This window comes from Kogia breviceps, chromosome 8 (assembly GCF_026419965.1).
Source record: "Kogia breviceps isolate mKogBre1 chromosome 8, mKogBre1 haplotype 1, whole genome shotgun sequence".
Lineage (NCBI taxonomy): Eukaryota > Metazoa > Chordata > Mammalia > Artiodactyla > Physeteridae > Kogia > Kogia breviceps.
In genome coordinates this window covers 29044143-29067283 of record NC_081317.1, presented here as the reverse complement: position 1 = coordinate 29067283, position 23141 = coordinate 29044143, and the positions used below count along the sequence as shown (strand labels likewise).

Below are 23141 nucleotides of genomic sequence, written 5' to 3'. Positions count from 1 at the left end.
ACTTCTCTTGTTGTGGAGCACAGGCTCTAGGCACGCGGGCTTCAGTAGTTTCAGCACGCTGTCTCAGTAGTTGCAGCACGCAGGCCCTAGAGCACATGGGGTTTAGTAGTTGCAGTGCGTGGGCTCAGAGGTTGTGTTGTGTGAGCTCGGTAGTTGTGGCTCGCAGGCTCTAGAGCGCAGGCTCACTAGTTGTGGCGCATGGGCTTGGTTGCTCTGTGGCATGTGGAATCTTCCCAGACCAGGGATCAAACCTGTGTCCTCTGCATTGGCAGGCAGATTCTTAACCACTGCACCACAAGGGGAGTCCCTAAATTTTTTCTAAATGAAGTAATTCTTCAGGAAAAGCTATAATTTATTTTACAAAGGAATACAAGGAAAACTATACGACACTGATAAAAGAAATTGAAGATGACACAAACAAATGGAAAGATATATCATCATGGATCGGCAATTAATATTGTTAAAGTGACCACATTACCCAAGGCAATCTACAGACCCAAAGAAATACCTATCAAAACACCAATGGCATTTTTCACAGAACTAGAACAAATAATTCTAAAATTTGTATGGAAATACAAAAGACCCAAAATAGTCAAAACAACCTTGAGAAAGAAGAACAAAGCTGGAGGTGTCAGGTTCCCTGATTTCAAACTATATTGCAAAGCTACAGTAATCAAAACAGTATGATACTGACACATAGATCAATGGAATAGAATAGAGAGCCCAGAAATAAACCTACACATATATGAACAATTAATTTATGACAAAGGAGGTGAGAATATACAATGGGGAAAAGACAGCCTCTTAAATGGTGTTGGGTAAACTGGACAGCTACATGTAAAAGAATCAAACTGGACTACTCTCTCATACCATGCACAAAAATAAATTTGAGATGGATTAAAGACTTAAATGTAAGACCTGAAACCATAAAACTTCTAGAAGAAAACATAGGAGGCAGTAAGCTCTTTGACATTGGCCTTAGTAATATTTTTTTGGATATGCCTCCTCGGGCAAGGGAAACAAAAGCAAAAATAAACAAGTGGGACTACATCAAACTAAAAACTTTTGCACAGTGAAGAAAACTGTCAATAAAATGAAAAGACCACCTACTGAATGGGAGAAGATATTTGAAAACAATGTATCTGATAAAGGGTTAATATCCAAAATACATAAACAGCTCATACAACTCAACATCAAAAAAACAAACAACCCAACTAAAAACTGGGCAGAGACAGAAATTTTCCCAAAGAAGACATACAGATGGCCAATAGGAGCATGAGAAGATGCTAACCATCACTAATCAGAGAAACGCAAATCAAAACCACAATGAGATATCACCTCACACCTGCCAGAATGTCTATTATCAAAAAGACAACAAATAACAAGTGTTGGCAAGGATGTGGAGAAAAGGAAACTCTTGTGTACCGTGGGTAGGAATGTAAATTGGTTAGCCACTGTGGAGAACAGTATGGAGATTCCTCAAAAAACTAAAAAAAAGAAGTGCCATGTGATCTAGCAATTGTATTCTTGGGTATCTAGCCAAAGAAAACAAAAACAGTAATTTGAAAAGATACATGCATCCCCAATGTTCATGGCAGCATTATTTACAATAGCCAAGACACGGAAGCAACCTAAATGTCCATCAACAGATGTGTATATATATATACATATGTATATATATATATATATATATATATATACACACACACACAAACACACACACAAAATGGAATATTACTCAGCCATAAAAATGAATAAAAATTTGCCATTTGCAGCAACTTGGATGGATCTGGAGGGTATTATGCTTAGTGAAATAAGTAAGAGAGGGAAAGACAAATACTGTATGTTATCACTTCTATGTGGAAACTAAAAAATAAAACCAACTAGTGAATGTAACAAAAAAGAAACAGACTCACAGATATAGAGAACAAACTAGTGGTTACCAGTGGGGAGAGGAAAGGGTGGGTGGGGCAAGATAGGAGTAGGGGATTAAGAGATACAAACTACTAGATATAAAATAAATAAGATACAAGGATATACTGTACAGCACAGGGAATATAGCCAACATTTTATAATAACTATAAATGGAGTATAATTTTTTAAAATTATGAATCACTGTGTTGTACACCTGAAACTTATATACTATTGTTAATCAACTATACCTCATTTTTTTTGTTTTTTTTTTTTTTTTTGGTACACAGGCCTCTCACTGTTGTGGCCTCTCCCGTTGCGGGGCACAGGCTCCGGACACACAGGCTCAGTGGCCATGGCTCACAGGCCCAGCCACTCCGCAGCATGTGGGATCCTCCCGGACAGGGGCACGAACCTGTGTTCCCTGCATCGGCAGGCGGACTCTCAACCACTGTGCCACCAGGGAAGCCCTATAACTCAGTTTTAAAAAACAAAATTAAATTTTTAAAAAGAAACTATCCTCAGTGCTGAACCATTGGCACACCCAGTTTTCAGCACCCAGGTTTCTCGCCATCAGGTGGCCTGTTACAGAGGTTTCCTATACCACAGACATTCCTACATCCAGGGACCTGTGAGGCTGCTCCTCTGCCTCATGGGCACCATTAGGGACCTTCTGCTCCCTGCCACTTCCCTCAGATTTGCACCCCAAAGGATCCAGGCTGCCACCTCCCCAGTGCTCCTCCTCCTCAATGCCACAGTGCTGCATTTGATACTCCTTCCATGGCCACTTCCATCTCTGTCCTTCTTCTCCCCACAACCCATGTCCCACTCCTGCTAGCCTGCCTTCTCCTCTCCTTTACTCCTCTGCCTGCATCCTCGAATGAACCCTCTACCTAATGATCTGCTATGTTCCAGCTCATATGTTGGCAGATGAACCCTTTAGAAAACATCACACCTCTGCCCTCGGGGACACCACAGAGTCATGGTGGGTTCATAACGCTGTGCAGGGATACCATCGCTCTTCCTCAGTAACCTCCTCTGTTCCCCTCAGCAGGCACTCTAAGTGTTCATTCTCACCTCAGTTTCCTTACTTAAATGGACCCCTCTTACTTTTCAACTACAATCTTGCCTTTTGTGTTACAGAGGAAATCATGTGTAACATCCACATTAGGTATAAAAATCTTTTGGCTTCTTACCATGGTCACAGACAGATTTATCCTCACGGTCATGGCTGTGGTCCACCTCCCTTTACCCTGCCCAGCCTGCTCTGTGCCTGGGAGGCTGCCCCCTCACTCCCCATTACCAATCTCCTCGGACCTCTGGCTTCCCGTGAGTTTGGCTAATAAGGGGCAATAACAGGATGTCAGAGACTGGGGAGAGAGAAGCTGGGGTATTTAATCTCTGTTCCCTCTACATCATTGGTTCTACTTCTCTGTCAGCAACTTTATTCCTCCAAAACTATAACTCCTCCTGGCAGCCTTACCTCCAAAGTTCCAGCTGGAATTCCACTGGCTCCAGAAACTTAGCTGTCTTCCCATTCCTTCAGCCCTAAAGGTGGGAATGTCTTCTGGCTCTTAGGAATCCCTGGTGTGTTATATTGACTGAAGAAAAATACACAACCTAAAAGTTGCAAGTTAAATTTTATTTGGGAGTCTAATTGAGGACTACACCCAGGATGCAGCCTCTCAGGTAGCTCTGAAGAAATTGTTCTGAAGAGGTAAGGGAGGAGCCAGGGTATATATGAGTTTTTTTGCTGTTAAAAAAAAAATGTAGTCAAACATCAGAAGATTACTGCTAATCACAAAAACCAGACATCTCAACTTAATGATTTTAGTACTTTTCTCTGTTTTTGAAGGTGCAAGAATCTGGGTTCCTTGAAAGTGTTCCTTGATATATGCATTTTAACTATCCAAGCACAGAATTTTTCCTGTTTTTCTCCGTCCTGAATTCCCCTGGGGTGCACAGTTGGGCAGCTGCAGTGGCTAATAGCTTGATGCTTACAGAACTGGTACATTCCTTGTCCACAGTCACCATCCTTTGGACTTCCTTAACCCCATCTCTGAAAATATTTCTTCACTAAGTCCTCCTCCTTGAAACCACCTGTTTCCTACTCAACCCTAAATGATTTGGTCCCCCATTCCTCCCTCTCCCCACTATCCTTTCTAGGGTGATAGCTCCACCTATCCTCTTGACCCTCCCTTTCCTGGATCTCCATTTCTCCCATTCTGCTCTACTCTAAAGCCCTCACCTTTCCTCTAAACATGCCTGTAACTCTTCTATTACCTGTTCTATACTCTCTGCTGTATTTCCAACCATTGCCTTATATCTTCCCTTTTGTTGCATTTAGTCTTCTGAAAAATACGATTTTTTTTTCATACATTTCATCATCTCCCATTTGGTTGGCACCATCCTGTGACCTAAGTGGCAGCCTCCCCCCCCATTTTCCTGCTAAGGTGTTGTGATGGGTAATCAACATCTCCATAGGTGATTCTCAGCAGGTCCTTACTTGAGCTCTCTGAGGCTGTGGTCATAAACATGGGTTTGGAGTCAGACAGCATGGCCGGTTCCTCACCCTGTGTGGCCTGGGCACATCTCATAAGCCCTCTCTGATCCTCTGTTTCTTTCTGTGCAGAATGGGATGTAAACTCGATCTCAGGGTCATGGGATTGAAGGAGATGACGGGTGTGCGTCACTTGGCACATGGGGACGCTCAAAGAAGTTATAACTGCCACTGCTGCTCTTATTACCCATCACTGATTTTCTCTTGAAAACAATATTTGTGCCCCACAAACGCATATGTTGAAACCTAACCTCCAGTGTGATGGTATATGGAGGTTGGGGTTTGGGAGGTGAGTAGGTCATGAGGATGGAGCCCTTATGAATGGGATTAGTGTTTTTATAAAAGACACCTCAGAGAACTCCTTTGCCCCTTCCACCATGTGAGGACTCAGGGTGGCACTCTATGAATCAGGAAATGGGTCCTCACCAGACACAAATCTTCTAGAGATTCGATCAGCTTCCAGAACTGTGAGAAATAAATGTTTATTATTAAAGCTGCCCAGTCTACGGTATTTTGTTACAGCAATCCCAACTAAGACACATGGCATCCATCAAATGTAGGTTTCCGACTCCTGATCATTTTTTCTCAGCTCCCATGCGGGAAGTCTGGCATTTCCTTGGGAATCCCTCCTTTTTGTTCTTCCTGCCTAAGTTTGCACCAGTCTCAGGAGACTCAACATTACCTGCACGCCTATGACTTTTAAGTTTCAATCTCCAGCCCTGACTGTTCCTCAGCTCTGGACAGCTCTCCATGGAAGTGCCACTACTCACATGCATTCAGAACCGAGCCCTTCCTTACCTTTTCCTCAGCCACCTGTGCTCTTTATCTTAATGGATGAAACTCACTCAGGCTCACCATCCAAGTCAGAATTATAGCCTTTGCTCTGCATTCCTCTCCAGGGGAGATGCAGTGGCCCCTGATCAGACTCCTCCACAGCTGGCTCCTGCCCTGCTGCCAGGCTGTGGTGAGCAGGTAGTTTCCACTGCCCACTCCTTCAAGGGCTCAGCTGCAGAGGCTGCTTGGCTGGAGGCCAGTACTCCTGGGACAGTTGAGGGAGTAAGGAGTGAGGGGGCGAGAGGGGGCCTGCAGACCCTAGGGGACCCTCAGTGTGGGGGCCACCAGGCTGGGGCATATGTGGCTTCACAAAGCTGCACTTCTTCCCCGGCCCAATCCTGCAGCGTCCTCCTGCCTTGCCCACATCTTGACTTTATCCCCATGTAAGCCATTTTGGACTTCTGACATACAGCACCAGGAGATAACAAATTTGTGTTGTTTTAAACCACTGATTTTGTGGTTATGGCAGCAATAGAAAATCAATATGCTTTTAAATGAATAGATTTTAAAAGAAATACTGAAATGTTCTGGAAAGGCTGCCTGGCTTTCTTGAGGCTGACTTAATAATGGTTTCCTTTTTTTCTGTTTTTGTCTGTGTCACCAGACTATGAAAATTTCATCCATCATCCATCTTTATGTAGTCACAGGCTGATAAACTCAATACTTGGGCTTTTGGGATAATGTCTAAAATAAGCAGTAACAGCCCCCAGTGAGGGCCCACAAGGCAGTCCAGAGGGGGCGGGTGGGGGGGCGCTTCTTGGCGGGCTTGCAGCTTCTATTTTGGTGCTAAGAAGCCTTTGGGATTGTCTTTCTGCTTTTCTCCTACGTTCCAAGATGCTGATACCGTCTTCCTGATAAGTGAGGTTTTACTGTACTATTGTATTCTTAAAATACTAATCACTCTCTTAGATTATGCATCTTCTTACATGTGGTAAATTTATATTGCTATTTACATTTTAAAATGGTCAATTTCCCTTTACTCGCTTCATCATGACAAAAGAAATAAAAGTCTCCTGTTGGCTAAAGGGTTAACCGTGTAGCTTTTGGGTTTTTTTTTTTCCTCCTTGGAGACTCAGAACGTGCATGCCTGTTCTATACTCCTTTCACAAAAAGAATCAAGGGCGAGGAGCCTAGGTTTGAATGTGCATTCACTGTACATTCATAATAAATGCTGAACAGAATGGCACATTCATGGTTGCTACTTGATGTAAATGAATGGCTGAATGAAAGTTTTAGGGCACAGCTCACTTCCAAGAGGGCAATCCTGTTCACACTCATACCTATCCAATGGTTCTTGAATTTCCTTGGAAAAACTAGTTTTTCCTCTCTTCATAACAGCGGTCTCCTTCCTCACTGCATCTTTGTAATCAGGCTGGCTTTTTTTTTTTTTTTCCCACACTGCCGTTGGATGAAAGATCCCGCCTTTGATTGAAATGGAATCTTCCACTATTGAGCAAGCTTTTGTTGAATGAGTCATCAGGGCGGATGCTCATTGGCTGAGTCCGCTGGAACCAAGGGATTGCCTGGCGCCGGCTGCAAGGCCCTGCTTCATTCACAGAAACGCTGGCTCGCTCGCTAGCCCTTTCATTCACACAAACAGCATTTCATTCACATTTTGCTGTTTTTGTCTGTTTCTAATGAAGACACGGTTTGGGAATGATAGGGCAGTTTTGCTTTAGATTTGGGGGGACTTGGATAACCATCACCATCATCTCTGGGGTGTGCATTTGCTGTTGCTATGCCAGCAAGGGGAAGGAAAAAAATGAGTGCCATGCGGCTGCTCGGCTAGGCCTGCAGCCCTGGGAGGGGGGCCGCCGCTACTCTGCGCTCCTGCTTCCCCGCAGCGGGCCTCACCTGGCCCGCCATCAGGGGCACTCCTTACACCTTGTTCCATAAAGCTCTTCAAGGCTCGGTGCCTCAAGTATCACATGTCTAGTCGTGGGTGTGAGAAGACTCAGGGTGACCTGATAACATGCTAGAGGTAAATTCATTTTTTGCACAGAAGTAGCCGGGAAACTTGGACAGGGAGCGTTTCACTGTGTCGGCAGCTTCTCTCAATAGACAATGAAGACTGGCAGAGCCCATGGTGACAGGGGTCAGTGGGTTTGCGCCTCCGCAGACCTTCTGGGGGTGGGGGGGCAATGCTCTGTTCTGCCTGACAGGAAGGAGGCCTGTGTTTTTCACTTGCAGCCCGTGTCTGACTCCTGGAGATAAGGCATTTTTTCTGCGGATTTGATGTATAATGAGAGCAGCTGCATTTTTTTTTCGTCCTTACTGCAGGGTTGCAAGCAGCAACTAAAGGGATATTGAAATGTATTTGTAGCGTTTTTAGGCATTTTTCCAGAGCTTGAGCACATTCAGTTGGAATAAAGCTTCAAGCACAGCCCCCTTTTTGGAATGGATTTCTGGAGCTTGTTGCCATTCATCAAAGAAGCACTCTTCTTTTTCGGAAGTAGGTTTTCAACTTAACCCTGGCTGAGAAAGACTGTTGTAAATTAGCAGGGAAGAGACCCTCACTGGCTCTGGGCAGAAGTTCCTATGCAGAAATTTTTTTTTTTTTTTTTTTTTTTTTTTTTGGAGGAACTGCATTGCCACAAAGGCACTTGTCATGGCTGCTCTGTTGATTTGAAAAGAAAAAAATACTCTGGAAATTGGTATTTTATGTTCACCTGGGAGTGAATATTTCCCCTTCTTCTTCTTCTTCCTTTTTTTTTTTTTTTTTTTTTTTTGGCTATTTAACAATTCCTGCTGCTTTCCAAATCAGAATTCATGAGGATCCGCTGAAGATCTTATTCTTAAAAATCCTTCGTCACATTTTAACGCTGCGCCGTCAGACACTTTTCCAGGCTCACACAGATGGGCTGAACAGGGAAGAAAAAAAAACCCTAGCATAGAATAATGGGTTTCAGAAAGTTCATCTGATCATCTGAAGGAACTGGATTTACCTCTGGCACAAATGCTGAGGGGGGTCGGGGGATGGGGAGGTGAAAAACCAAAGGTTGGAAGGAAATATCTGGAAAGGTAGAGAAAGGAAATTTGAGAATTGATTGGCTCTAGTGTGCTGTCAGTGGGTGTATGTGGTTTTTTCTTCTTTTTTGCTTTTTTTTTTTTTTTGCTACAGGAAGTGATTTGCAGTGCTCACCGAGCCTTTGTTGAGAAGGGTCTCCTCTCGGAGTGAGTCATGCTTTTGCTGTGAGCAGCCCCAAGCAGCTGGGCTCTCATCAGAGGAAACTATGACTTTTGCAAAGCAAACGTGCCGCCCTCAACAGCCGAGTCCGGGGCCGGGGCTGCGCGGCCGCGGCCGTGCGGGGTGTTAGCGGTGGTAGACCGGCGCCGCTGCTCGCGCCCCCCAGCCGGCTGTCCCGGCCGCTCCGTCCCGCCCCGGGGACCGCGGCTCGCCTGCTATGCGCGGCAGCCCGCGCCGGGGCCGGCACCTGCAGCGCCCGGGCGGATGCGGCGAGCCCACGGAGGGGCATGCTTCCACGCACCAAGTACAATCGCTTCAGGAATGACTCGGTGACATCGGTCGATGACCTTCTGCACAACCTGTCGGTGAGCGGCGGTGGCAAGGTCTCGGCGGCGCGCGCGGCCCCGGCGGCGGCCCCCTACCTGGTGTCCGGAGACGCGCTGCGCAGGGCGCCCGACGATGGGCCGGGCAGCCTGGGCCACCTGCTCCACAAGGTGTCCCACCTGAAACTCTCCAGCTCGGGCCTCCGCGGCCTGTCGGCGGCCAGAGAGCGGGCGGGCGCGCGGCTCTCGGGCAGCTGTAGCGCGCCCAGCCTGGCCGCCCCGGACGGCAGCGCGCCCCCCGGCCCCCGCGCCCCGGCCATGCGCGCCGCCAGAAAGGGCCGACCCGGCGACGAGCCGCCGCCCCGCGCCCCGCACGCTAGCGACCAGGTGCTGGGGGCCGGAGTCACCTACGTCGTCAAGGTGGGTGCGGGCGCGGGCTGCTGGGTGGGAAAGCCCGGGCGAAGGGGCGTCCGGCTCAGTGGGTCGCCTTGGAGGCCGGGAGGTGCGCACTCCTTCGCAGTCAGCTCGCCTGGCTGTGGGGACCCGGCACAGCAAAAGCGCCCGTTGCGCATCCATTGGGAGATGGTTTGAAATCGGTGACCTCACTCTGTCCTGGTTTCCCTTGGCTCCTCTCCTTTGGCATGCCTTTGCCACCTCGCTTTGCCATGTGTCCGGCCAGTACCCCTCTCGGCATGGACCACTATCCTTGGAAACTGTGCATCAGGCCTACCTAGGGTACAGTGAACATACTTGGAGGAACTGGGCAGCCCCTGCGATGAGAAAGGCAGGTGGTGTCACTACTTCTGCTGTGTTTGCCCCAGGCGGCAGGGTAGGTGGTTTCATTTCTGCCACAGCAAGAATTTCCAGCTCCTTGCAGTGCAGGCCAGGTGCTGTCCTTGCTTTATACAAGATGGGCCATACTTTCTTACCCAGCAAGGTTTCCTTTAGTGTCTGCCTTTCATTCCATACCTAATTATGTCGGTTAACAGCAGCAGAAGGAGAATTTGGGACTGTTTTTCCTTGGGGACTGTAGTCTTCCATTTAAATAGGCTAAAGAGAGCTGAGCCACAGGCTGGAAAGGAGATTTTTTTCCTCCAACACAAGGAATTATACAATCACGCCGGATGTAGTCCACAAAATTCTTCCCTTATGCAAGTATTCTATGATATTTAAAGAACAAATACTCAGCCGCATTCAACTGGCCTGCCATATGCTTATCATGTCCTCCTGGCTGCCGGGCAGTAGAGAGCCACCACAGCGCTCTCCAGCTGGGCAGATAGCCTACAGACAGGGGGAAGGGGTCAAAACTACATTATTTCAGACCGGTCACTCCAAGGCATGGCTGTTTGTTTAAAAAGAAATGAGACTCAAACTCTGTCTCCACAGTTGTTGTCAACCACATTGAGAAAGCTGCAGGCCATCTAGTCAATACATACTGGCTACAGATCCAGTTTAAAAATTCTACAGATCACATCCCCAGGGCAAATGTTGTATCTTGGTAATTTGGAACCAAATATTAAAGGAAACAGTTAATTTTGTGGGTTATCTTTAACTATCAAAAAAGTACCGACAAAGGAATGTGATCATTAGTATTAAACATGAGCCTTTTCTCCTTTTGAATAACTGCTGTTTAATTTTATCTTCATTCTTAACTTCTGAAAATGGATTAATAATATATTTTACAAAAGGGATGAAGATCAGCATAAAGTATGCCCAGCAGGTTGAGTTTATTATAAAAGGAAAAGAATATTCTTCTTGTATTTCTTCTTTAAATTATATAACCAGGAGCCAAAAACAAAAAGAAAAAAAGAAAAAACAAAACCAAACAAAAATCCCTGACAACTCTGAGGTGAAGAGGTGATGCCAGAGTATATTACGTGGCATATTAGGATAATTGCTATCTAAAGAAAAAAACAGCCTACGTTTGAAATAGACAGATGTTGGCAAAGCTTTTTGTACCTGTCGTGTTGAACATAAGAGGGTAGTTTCCAAATGGAGGGAGAATTTTCAAACTTATGCCTTTAAAGTTTTCCTTAAAAAAAGAGAAATCATTCACTTTGCTTAGGGCTTTACTCTTGCTTTTTGAAGGATGAAGGCAGACATCCAGTTCTAAATGTCAGTTGTGGCTGAAGAATGATGAGCAACTAAAACTAGGCTGCTCTGCTGGGCCATTAGGTTGTGACACACCCTGCAGCAGTAGCAGCAACATTCAAATAGGCAGAAGGCTGGGTCTGACCAGAGCCTTCTCGATTTCAGGTCACATTGTTGTGCCTTGAGATTGTAGTGACCTGGGGGCATATAGCATGGCCAGTCAGTACCCCTTGCTGTGGTCTGGTCCATCTTCAGTGGTAAATGGCGGCAACATAGGAAGTTCAGGCTTCCCTGGAGAAGTTTGAAATCACACAGCAAAGGAGACCAGACACTAAAGGACAATTTCTTCTGTGCACGTTTGATTCACAATATCACGTGGCCCTCTGTTGGTGCACATTTCTGAATTGCCCATGTTGAATTTAGAACCATGAACTTATTCTCTTGAAAAATCGCAAAACTGAAAAAAAATTAATTTGGTATTATTTGCTGACTTGTAAATAGTTTTACTGGTATCCTTACTTTAAAAGATCTCTGGCAGATAGAAAGGGGCAATCTTTATAACATGCCTGTAAGTCAGCTGCAAAATCTAAAGGCTTAGGGTTTGGGAAAGAACTTCTTATTCTCTTTGATTTAAATGTATTTCTAAATTAAGGAAAACCCCCAAATGTTTTCCAGTTTCCTGGAAGATTCATCTGCTGTATAATTATAGATTTCCTGCCTCATAGAAATACCTACCTACAGACAATATTAAGATATTGCACACAGATTTATTCTTCAAAAATACTTTAACATAATCTACTTCCATGAAAGTGTAAATTGTAAGATCCCGAAGTCTGGCTGGTTTTGATCAATTAGGAAACATCGAACTATTTGAACAGCAGGTTGTAATATTAATTAATGAAGGATTTAAAATTTAAAAATAGAAGTACCTGAGCAGCAGTAGAATTCCAAGCTCAGAGCATGTTTAATTTGTCCTTCATGCCATCACTTGAATCTGCTTTTAATAGCAGCATGAGGTTATGTAGATGAGGAAGAGTCCAGGCAGCCTCCAGGTTTGTATTTATTTACATCAGGAGACCCCACTGGCAGCACCTTTGTACCTGCCTAAGTATGCCTGACACTGGGTTTTTTCTTTTGGTGACACAAAAGGGAAAGAACAAGAAACTATGCCCTTTATAGACAAGACAGGAAAATCATAACAGCAAAGAGCAATGAATATTTTCATTACAATTCTATTTTAAAACTATTTTAAATTTGAACTTGAAAGGCCTAGAGAAATACAGACAAGAGTTGATTATGCTGCTGCCCGCTTTCAAATTCTATTGCTTAAAAGTCCAAGCTGGCAGAGGAGCCCGAGTGCCCATGGGGGCTGATAAGAGTCTTTAGCAGGTCCCAAAGGCGCTATTTGGGTGTTCCACCTGCAGATCCACAGAGAGAACAGTTTAGGAGGGAAGATAGACATGAACATTTGGGAGTCAGTTCGTAAAAAGAGGCACTGGCTGAGGTGGAGGAGCCATTTGAAGACAAGCGTGGTCTTGAGGTTCAGCCTTGACACCGCCTGCCCCCCAGCAGTGGAAGGCAATACTGTGTGGGAGGTACCTGGGTTAGCTGGCAGCCCTGGGGGTGTTCCCCCAAAGAAGGGCTCTCTTTACAGCACATCACGCCACAGACTCAAAACAGGATAAAAGTGACCACGTTTAGGACTGACCTGAGTGCCCATGGCAAGAATCAGGAGGCCCAAGTGTTCCCTGATCACCAGCAACACAGTGAGAAAGTAGGTTATGTGTCTATAAATCCCGTGATGCCTCTGTCAGACAGCTGAGGTTTTGGTCTGCAAAGAGTGTTATATCTTTACTGACAATAGCTCTATGATAACGAGCTGTTTACAGGAGATTTTAACAGAGAACTACTGAATTATTTCCTGGTATGCTGGATTGTTTTTCTTTTGGAATGAAGCCTTGTTTTTACAAGAGCTCTTTAAAAAATATTTTGTTTCTCCCATTTGCGAATCTGATGATATTTAGGGTGGTATAAATTATTCATTTTATTAATAAATGTTCTATTGCTTTTTTTTTTTTTTTTTTTTTTTTGCGGTACGCGGGCCTCTCACTGTTGTGGCCTCTCCCGTTGCGGAGCACAGGCTCCGGACGCGCAGGCTCAGCGGCCATGGCTCACGGACCCAGCCGCTCCGCGGCATGTGGGATCTTCCCGGACCGGGGCACGAACCCGTGTCCCCTGCATCGGCAGGTGGACTCTCAACCACTGCGCCACCAGGGAAGCCCTATTGTTTTTTATAGATGGTGTTTATTAACTGTACTCTAAAATTTATTCTCAGTTGGTATTTTTTTCATTGTCTTTAAAAATATTTTAAATCTTTTTCTTAGCAAAAATATCAAAACTTTGTTTCTTAACATTGTGTTCTTTTGATAAATGTGAGCTAATGTCATATTAAACTGTCATCAACAAAGCTATTTCAAGTATAGCCATGATATATCATTATGGTGAGATTGATTGAATTTTGTTTTAGTTCTAGATTAAAAAATTGTTCCTTGATGTAGAATACAACTTTAAAAGCTGATTTTTTTCTTAAAATTGTTGAACAATCTCGTAAATGGGTGGCTTACATGTAAATTGTCTAAATCGTTTGAAAAACAGTTTAAGAAACTCTTTTGAGATTAATAGACAAAATTACTAATTTGATCTGGACATCTCTTTTTTTATGTGACACAAGTATAACAGATGCATTAAATGTGTGTGTGCACATATATACTACATCACACATACACCACACATACAAACATACATACCCCACACCACACACACCACACATACATAGCCCACCTCCCCGCATACACCACACACACACACACACACACACACACATATACCCTGTCTCCCCACATATACACACACACACACACACATCACACATACACCACACACACACACACACACACACACACACACAGTAGACAGCTTGTAATGACTTTGGACAGGGTCGTTAGAAAATAGTAAATGTTTTATTTCCAGAAATACCTGATTATTTCATTCATCACTTTTATATTCATGTTTAAGAGAAAATAATTCCGAAAGATAAGCGTTTGATGAAACTTTAATCTCACAAAGAGTAGACTTCTTGCTCTTCTACACTACCACTCTGTTCTATCTTTGAATATATGTCATGTTTTTGGGGAATACATGATAAATATCATTGAAGCAAAGTAGTGTAATGGGACGCTTGGGCAGCAAACATGTAAAACATGTAAGAGGCTGGCTTTCCAGCCAACAGGCCCATCCTGAAGGGTGTGTGAAGCCTGCAGCCCCTGCTCAGTTGTCGTGTCTCCCAGCAGGGACGTGGCCTGGACGTGGAGGGTCTGGGGGGGCGCCTGGACGCTGGGGCTCCAGATTCACTTGGCCACCTCAGAGTGTGAAGCTCAAGAGGTCAGCCCGCCTCTCTGGACCTTTACATGGGGCTGCAGGAAGTAGAGGGTGGGTTGTGCTCAGCCAGGCTCCTGTGGCATGGGGGAGGAGGCAATGTCATGGCTGGGGCAGTTCCTTGCTCCTGCACCTCATGCATCTGGAAGAACGGGGCTTCTGGGCTGCACCACGGTATCAGGGTGTGCTTCTCCAGGCCAGAGCCAGACCCCATGGTGCTGCTGCCCAAAAGGTTTTGTGGGGTTCAGAGAGAAACACAATGAGGATTCAGCATTTTAAATGAAAATACCCAAGGACAGATGAAGTTAAATAAAATTACTTAATTTAGAAATAAGATGGTTTCATGAAATTGAGTTATTTGTAGTGAGGTGGATAGACCTAGAGTCTGTCATACAGAGTGAAGTAAGTCAGAAAGAGAAAAGCAAATACCATATGCTAACACATATATATGGAATCTAAGAAAAAAAAGGTTCTGAAGAACCTAGGGGCAGGACAGGGGTAAAGACACAGATGTAGAGAATGGACTTGAGGACACGGGGAGGTGGTAGGGTATGCTGGGACGAAGTGAGAGAGTGGCATGGACATATATACACTATCAAATGTAAAATAGATAGCTAGAGGGAAGCGGCCGCATAGCACAGGGAGATCAGCTCGGTGGTTTGTGACCACCTAGAGGGGTGGGATAGGGAGGGTGGGAGGGAGACGCCAAGAAGGAGGGGGATATGGGGATATATGTATACGTAGAGCTGATTCACTTCGTTATACAGCAGAAACTAACACACCATTGTAAAGCAGTTATACTCCAATAGAGATGTTATAAAAAAAAGAAATAAGATAGTTCCAGATGAAATGGAAAGAAATGATCAGTTGTGCATATTTCCTGGGTAAAGGACAAGAAAAAAATTAGAATTTTAACATAAAAAATCAACAATATGCAGTGGATAAAGAATGTCTTTATGGTGGGAGGCATTAAGTGTAAGAATGGCCTACTGAGTAGGTGGATGTTAACTCTGTGTGTGTGTGTGTGTGTGTGTGTGTGTGTGTGTAAGTGCACAACAGGATGGACGCTGACCATTGTGTGTGTGTGTGTGTGTGGGTTTGCAATCATACAATAATCTTACAAGTTGCTTTTGGTCCTGCAAATTCATAAGTATTGATTTTCAGTTGAGGTAAAGAAACAACAAATCATTCTGTCCCCATGTGGTTTTGCCTTTTCCCTCCCCCGCACCAGGGTGGCATGCTGCTGTGTGTCAGTCTGTGTCTCCCAGCACTAGGAATGGCGAGGTTTCCCTCAAACAAACAGAACGGCACTAGTTAAACTTGGAGGGTGGGGGGGGCCAGGAATCTCCATGAGACCCACTGGATTCCAGCAAGATGCCAGGCCAAAGCCTGAGTTTCCATGGTTCAGGCAATGCTGTGCTCTTCACCTTGGTGGGCAGAAGGTGCCGTGTGCACCCCTGATATGCCTGGGAGGAGAGGACCAGTTGCTGCTCTTCCTGGGCAGCTGGCATCCCCTTGCATCCTCTTGACTCTGTGCGGTGCCTCAGGCTCGGATCAGCCTCTGCTCTTGCTCTGGCAGATGATGGCAGCTCAGGGCATCCATGGTCTTTGGCCCTCGGATTCTGGGCTCAGACTTGCCTTGCCTCTCGACAAGGGAGGTCTGGCAAGTTCCACCACCTTCCAGAGGAGATTTGGGTTTCTAGCCATGATCTCATCTCCTGCGGGAGCTGTAGGGAAACCTCGATGCCAGAAGAGAAGCTTCTGAAGAGAAGCCGCAGAGAAAGGAGAGCTGAGGGGCTGGAGCCTCACCATATCACTGGTGTTCTGATGCCCAGCAGCATCAGAATATCTGAAACCCCTCAAAGCCAAGGCTTTCTGAGAAAGAATGTGCTTGTTGTTACGATGCTGCTTACTTTATTTATTATTATATTAATTAATTTATTTATTGGCCATAGCATGCGGGATCTTACTTCCCCCACCAGGGATCGAACCAGCGCCCCCTGCAGTGGAAACGTGGAGTTTTAACCACTGGACCGCCAGGGAATTCCCAACGCTGGCTGCTTACTTTAGACTTGAAGCCATCCTCGTGTGTCATTTGAAATGTGTAGTTTTCCTGAAGTGAAGGCCCCTCAGAAGAGCATATCCTCACTTATGTCTATTGAATGGGCAGAAAAAACAGCAAAGATTTCTTTCCAAATTTTAAGAATTTAAACCTGTACCAAACCTGCAAGCTCAGTGGAACTTGATTTTAACCCAACTTCACACCAGTAGTGCTCTCTGCTGGGATCCTTGACAAACTTTATTTTATCAAATTCCGTTAAATATAATTGTTTGGCATTCTAGAGGGACCGACAGACCAGGTTCAATCCTATTGCTTTTTGCTTTGCAACTATTCAGCATTTCTAATACCATTTGCCCATATAGAAACCTTCTGTGTAAAAACATCTTGAAAAACCACAACACAGTTCTAGCTCTGTGAATGGAAAACTAGCCCTAGCCTGGTTTTCAGCAGAAACACTATAAAATCGGGATCCCTTATGCTTTCCCCCAAAGAGGGAGTAACAATGCTTTTACCTCTTGGGAGAAAACAATGAAAACATAACTGTTTTGAGTGTTCTTTGTGTGGAAGACCCAGCCCCTTTCACGACACATCAGTCCTCCTGGAGGTGGTTGCAGTGTATGCACGCATCTCGGTCCTGCTCGACCACTGGGCTGCACCATGTTGGATCCTGAAGAGCCCTTTACCTCCTAGGAGTTGGCACATCCATCTCACTTCCTTTCCCTCCGGACCTCAGTTTGGACCCTCTGATCTTTCAGAGCAGAGGTCTGTTCAAGCAGAAGTCCCCACAGCCTGCTTCCGCCAACACTGAATTATTTCTAAAAGGCAGGAATGATGAGAGGGGCAGGCAGAGAAAGGCAGCCTCTGGAGGCTGGGACCTGTCTTCAGATGGGCCCCAGGGCCCCCAGAGAAACACGGTCATGGACTCGAAAGGCAGAGACTGAACGGCCACCTTCTCTTGCTGGCAGCAGAGATGTCACTCTTGTGATGTCACTCTTGTGATGTCACTCACCTGGTTCTTTTGTAAACCTTTCTATATAAAATGTAGACGTTTGCTGTGGAAATTTTCAAACATACATACAACATACAAAACATATCAACATAAAAAAAAAGAGAAATGATCTAAAAGGCATCCGGTAGCCAGCTTCTACAGATGTCAGCTCACAGCCATCGGCACCCCTCCCCCACTTCCTGAATCCTGCAGAGCTGGGGGGCTCCCGCATCAGCACTGACAGAACTCAAGGTTCTGATGAGTAAGTTGCAGGATTAGGCTTAGTAGCGGTTCCAAGTCTGGCAGAGCGTGGTCAGGGTCACAGGCACTGGAACATCCCTGCATTCGACTCTGTGGTCCCCGAGGCAGAGGAGGTGGGCCAGCCTCTGTGATTTCTCCTTCAAAAGTGATGATATTGGGATTCAGGAGATGCCTCTGATGGCCACCCCCAGGGGATGGGGTGGGAGCTGTACCTCCACACCCACCCTGCTCAGGCTTCCTTGGACCACCCTACCTCTTGGCCCGGGTGGGTTCTCCTATAGCAACCAGATGATCCTTTTAGGCACAGGTTTTCTCCCAAACTTTTTATAGTAGTGGATTAGTCCAGGGTCTCCAGAGAAAGAGGACCGATAAGATGTGCATATATATAGAAGGAGATTTGTGATGAGGCATTGTTGCATGTGATATGGAGGCTGAGAAGTCTGCAGGGTGAGTCAGCAGGCTGGAGACCCAGGAAGAGCCAGTGTTTCAGTTTGAGTCCAAAGGCAGGAAAAAGCCATTATCGCAGCTTGAAGGCCATCAGGTAGGAGGAATCCCCTCTTTTCCCAGGAAGGTCAGTCTTTTGTTCTATCAGGCCTTCAGTTGATTCGATGAGGCCCACCCACATTAGGGAGAGCAGTCTGCTTTACTCAGTCTAGCCATTTGAATGCTAAAGTCATCCAAAAACACCCTCACGGAAACACCCAGAATCATCTTTGATCACGTATCTGGGCACTCAGTGGCCTAGCCAAGTTAACACATGAAATTTACCATCACAGGCTATACACAAACTTTTGGAGTCTCATCTAGAGTGGCCACTAGCTGACTCAAACACTTAAGGAGATTCATATTCTCTGGAAGAATGGAGATGAGGGTAAGAAATGACAAAATAACCCACCTGGAAGAGCCTCAGGTTTCTTTACCATTCTGTGGGCACCAAATGGAGACACCTTTAAAAATTCCTCAAGCCTAACCCTCAAACTAAGGTCCTAGAATATGAGACAGATGAACTATGACCCCTGCTCACCAAAAGAGCTGTGAAATAGGTCTTTATAGGACCAGTGGTAATAGTGTGTGTCTGTGGTTTGTATACTTGCCCAGAATGGAGGCTGGAACGGCCTCCTGCACCTGATGAATGATGGTGTCACACCTAACGTCATCACCAGAGGTTGTAACAAGTTCACTGGTCCCACTGGTCTCACTCCTTCAGAACCGCCCCCCCTCCAGACTCTCGTCCTGGTCTCTGAGCTGGAGACACTGCTATTTTATGGATGGTTATTTGTGAGGCGGCGGTGGCTGCACAATCTATAGGACTGAGCTGTGATTTTTTAGCTGGAAGTAGCAACTCCTGTAATAGATAATAACCTTGTTTGCAGAGAGACTTATTTACTCACGTGGGAGAAGAAAATAAAAGTCATCAAATGATGGCCAGGAGGGGGGATTCTGATGTTCCAGTGTGGCCCACAAACTTCTGTCCTTTTATTGCAAATATCCCCCGTCTCCCCCTGCCCCAACCCTCATTCCTGTGCTATCTGTTGGTTAAGGCTCCCAGGGCAGGGGTATGCTGGGAAATGTTAACACCTGGCTTTGCGGACAGAAATGTCATGATTTATAGGGTTTGCCAATTCCTGTGGTATAAATAGTTATACCCCGCTGCCTCTGGGAGGTGGGAAAGGATGTGCAGTAACACAGCTTTGCAGAGTCTTAACTTCAAGGGTGTGGACGATAGTAACATATCACACAGTGATTAGCAAGTGATGAGTTTTGAGGATTACCTTTAAAAAATATAACTTATTTTTGTGGACCTCGTCCTTAGGCTTCTTGTACCTAAAACAGCTTCCCCTCCAAGCATCCCTTCTTCCCTCTCCCATCCCCTCCTTCCTCATTTCACCTCCTCTCATCTTATTCACACCAACATGAGACAGTTGGCTTCTCCATATCTGTGGACAGTGTCTGGAAAAGGTTCCTTGGTGACCCCCTAATTATAAAATCAAAAACTCCTTTTCACCTGGTGCTGTCACCTCACAAACTTTCTCCCAGACTTCCGGCATCTGCTGTGCAGGTTCCTCTTTATTTTTTCTTATTTCTGATTATTTGTGAACAATCTTACCCTCTACTTATTAATTTATTCCTCCATCAATATACTAATCAATTATTTCATTCAACTAGTGTTTATTGAATTGCCATTCTGGGGTAGCTCTGTGCTAGGAGTTGGGGATAAAGAGGTGATTAAATAAGCATGCTTCCTGCTCTTTCAGTGCCAGTAGTAGAGATAGATGAGAGAAAATACCAGGAGATCACATTGGTAGTGAGGATACAGAAATCAAGATTGGCTTCTCTGAGGAGGTGATACGGAAGTGGAGCCCTAGATACCCAGGAAAATGGATGGGATTGGTGTGCAGATGTTTTTGTGCATGAGTGTGTGTGTGCGTGCCTGTGTGTTGCATTCTAGGAGGAGGAGATAGAAACTGACAGTATCCAATGTAATTAGTGTATTGAGTCAGGGGGAGGGTACCCAGGAGGCAGCCAGCACCAGGCAAGTGCAGTGGGAAACCACTGGAGATTTTCTGAAAGATTATTCTATCTTCTGTGCGGAGAACAGATTGGAAAGGCAGAAATGAAAGTAGAGGTAGTTGGGAGACAATTAAGAGGGCTGACGGTGGCTTGGACCAGTGTCATGTGTCAAAGGACAGTGGCATACATTGGGCCCAGGTCTGTATTGCTTACTGATCGTGCAACATACCCATCCACTGTTTCATGGCCTCTTAAATGAAACAGGTCTCAAACTGAATTCATGACCTTTCTCACCTGCATTCTGTTCCTCAATTAATGGTGTCACTGCTCACCTGCTTCCCAAACTTGAGACCTCATCGCCATCCTTGAATACCTCCTTTTCCTAAACTCATTACATCTTTTCAGTCACTAAACTATCATTTCTGCTCAACAGGGTTTCAAATCTTCTTTTCCTTTCCTTTAGTCCTGATTCATGCCTTCACCATTTCTTTCTGTGATTATTACAATAAACTAACTGGTCATCAGATGATTGCTTTGGGAAAGACTCTTCTTTTTAAATTGGCTAAAAAATATAATATAGTCTTGCTTAGATGTTTCAAAGTTTCCCTTCAGCTGCTTTCCCTTCTAATTTTCTTCCTCTCAGAGGTAATCACCGTCACCTGTTTGTTATTTCTATTTCCAGACACACACATACACACTTTTTTTTCTTCCTTTCTTTTATCTTTTCTTTTTCTTTTCTGTTTCACAAAGCAAAGTATTCTACATACATAGTTCTGTGACTTGCTCTTTTCATTTAATATGCTTTGGAAGTCTTTCAATATTAGTACCTATAATTCTGCTTCATTCTTTTTGGCATTTGCTTAATATTCATATACAAGGAGGTGCTAATACTTATTCAGTCAGTTCCCTATTGTTAGACATGTAGATAGTTTCCAACTTATCACAGATTGTAAAATAATGAACATTCTTCTATATGAATCTTTCCATTTGGGCAAATATTTTTGCCTGTGTGTACAATAAGTTTTAGCTAATATTAATCTTTTTTTTTCTTATTACATTCATGGGACCTAGAGTACAGTAATCAATTCTATTGGTGAAGGTGACTTTTTTATTTTTAAAATTTTTAATTTTTTTAAACATCTTTATTGGAGTATAATTGTTTTACAATGGTATGTTAGTTTCTGCTTTATAAAAGAGTGAATCAGCTATACATATACATATATCCCCAAATCTCATCCCTCTTGCATCTCCCTCCCACCTTCCCTATCCCACCCTTCTAGGTGGTCACAAAGCACCGAGCTGATCTCCCTGTGCTATGCGGCTGCTTCCCACTAGCTATCTATTTTACATTTGGTAGTGTATATATGTCCATGCCACTCTCTCACTTCGTCCCAGCTTGCCCTTCCCCCTCCCTATGTGCTTAAGTCCGTTCTCTACATCTGTGTCCTTAAGTCCGTTCTCTACGTCTGTGTCTTTATTCCTTTCCTGCCCCTAGGTTCTTCAGAACCTTTTTTTTTTTTTTAGATTCCATATATATGTGTTAGCATACAGTATTTGTTTTTCTCTTTCTGACTTACTTCAATCTCTGTATGTCAGACTCTAGGTCCATCCACCTCACTACAAATAACTCAATTTCATCTCTTTTTTATGGCTGAGTAATATTCCATTGTATATATGTGCCACATCTTCTTTATCCATTCACTGAAGGTGACTCTTTCACTTCTGGCTACAAAGTCAGTCTTCTGTACTTATTATAAAGGAGGACACTTACTATTATATACACTTTTACAAGTTAATAAACATTTCCTATAACCCTAGTTTTCCAAATGAACTTCTAAATTAGTTCTCAGCATTTAAGATAAATATATATTTTTCACCCTTTTTCTATTAATGTGGTGAATCATTTATCTTTGTAAAAGAAATATCTCTCATCTTTCTAATTAAAAGCTCTCTGTTGCTTGCCTTTGCTTGTAGAAGTCAATCCAAATGCCTTATTATGACACACAAACTTTCATGGTTTGGCTTCAGTTTAGCTCTTGAGCTTCATCTTTTGCCCCTCAATCACCAATATTTCAGCCACATGAAACAGCTTGTTTTCCCCAGTTGAGTTGCAACTCTGGCCTTAGCTCAGATTCTCCCTCTCTGGGCCCTTTCTGTCCACTCCATCTTGGCCTGAAATAACTCTCTTTTAGCTTTCAAGACTCAACAGCAGAGTTTATGAGGCAGAGTTAATGATCACTTCTTAGGATCTCCATAGCCCTGTGGGTTTGTCTTTGTGTTCATTGATTCAATCCATGCTAAGTGGGAACCTACCGGATGCCTATTGCTGGGGCTCCTGAGACCCCAAGATGAATTAAATGGTCCCTGCTTTCAAGGAAATCATTCTCCAGAGGGGGCTTTACAGGTGTGTGATAGGAGGCCATGAATTGTGGAAAAGGAGGTCAGCTGGCTCTTCCCAAAACTTCCCTGGGGAAAGAGCCAGTGATAAACACTTAACAATGTGAAGAAGGAAGAATCAAGGTGATTGTAGGACACTGGGGAATGTGACAGAACAAAAGAGACTGGTGAGGAGAGTGACCTGTGGGCCTATTTATATATGGTTGGTGATTAAGAATGTAACTTCAGAGAGGCACATTTTGAACTCCATTCTGTTCAAAAATTCCTTGATGATTGTTCTTTCCATGAGCTAGCATGTATGACACAGCCCACCCAAAGTCTTTACAAGCTGTCCCATAGATGAGAAGCCTTATTAGCAGACCCATGAATTCTATTTTTATTGCTCTTTTTCTTTAAAGCTAATTACAGAAGGGTTTCAGTAAGAGAATCAACTTTAATAAGAGCCATGAATAAGCATTATTAAGGTAAAATATTGTATAGCCAAATGTCACCAGGACGTTTCCAAACAGAAAGCTAAACTCCTGCACACTTCCACGTGCCCCCACCTTTAATTAAAGCATGTGGATTTATGAAAAAGAACG

At 44.4% G+C, this 23141-nt stretch overlaps 1 protein-coding gene across 5 annotated transcripts in view; it reads left to right on the top strand.

Moving 5' to 3' along the window:
• The first annotated feature begins 6954 nt into the window (after positions 1 to 6954).
• The window catches only part of SHC3 (SHC adaptor protein 3), a 156552-nt gene continuing 140365 nt past the window's right edge, over positions 6955 to 23141 (top strand). For 3 of the 5 annotated variants that reach the window (XR_010841902.1, XR_010841901.1, XM_067041078.1), the window contains exons 1-2: positions 6955 to 7286; positions 8427 to 9235. Coding sequence is in view for 3 of the 5 variants with exons in the window: in XM_067041078.1 (XP_066897179.1) it covers positions 8780 to 9235 (456 nt within the window). In the remaining 2 variants the exon portion in view is untranslated. Of the gene's footprint in view, positions 7287 to 8076; positions 9236 to 23141 lie in introns of those variants that run through there. The other 2 variants (XM_059072843.2, XM_067041079.1) reach the window with 2 other exon arrangements.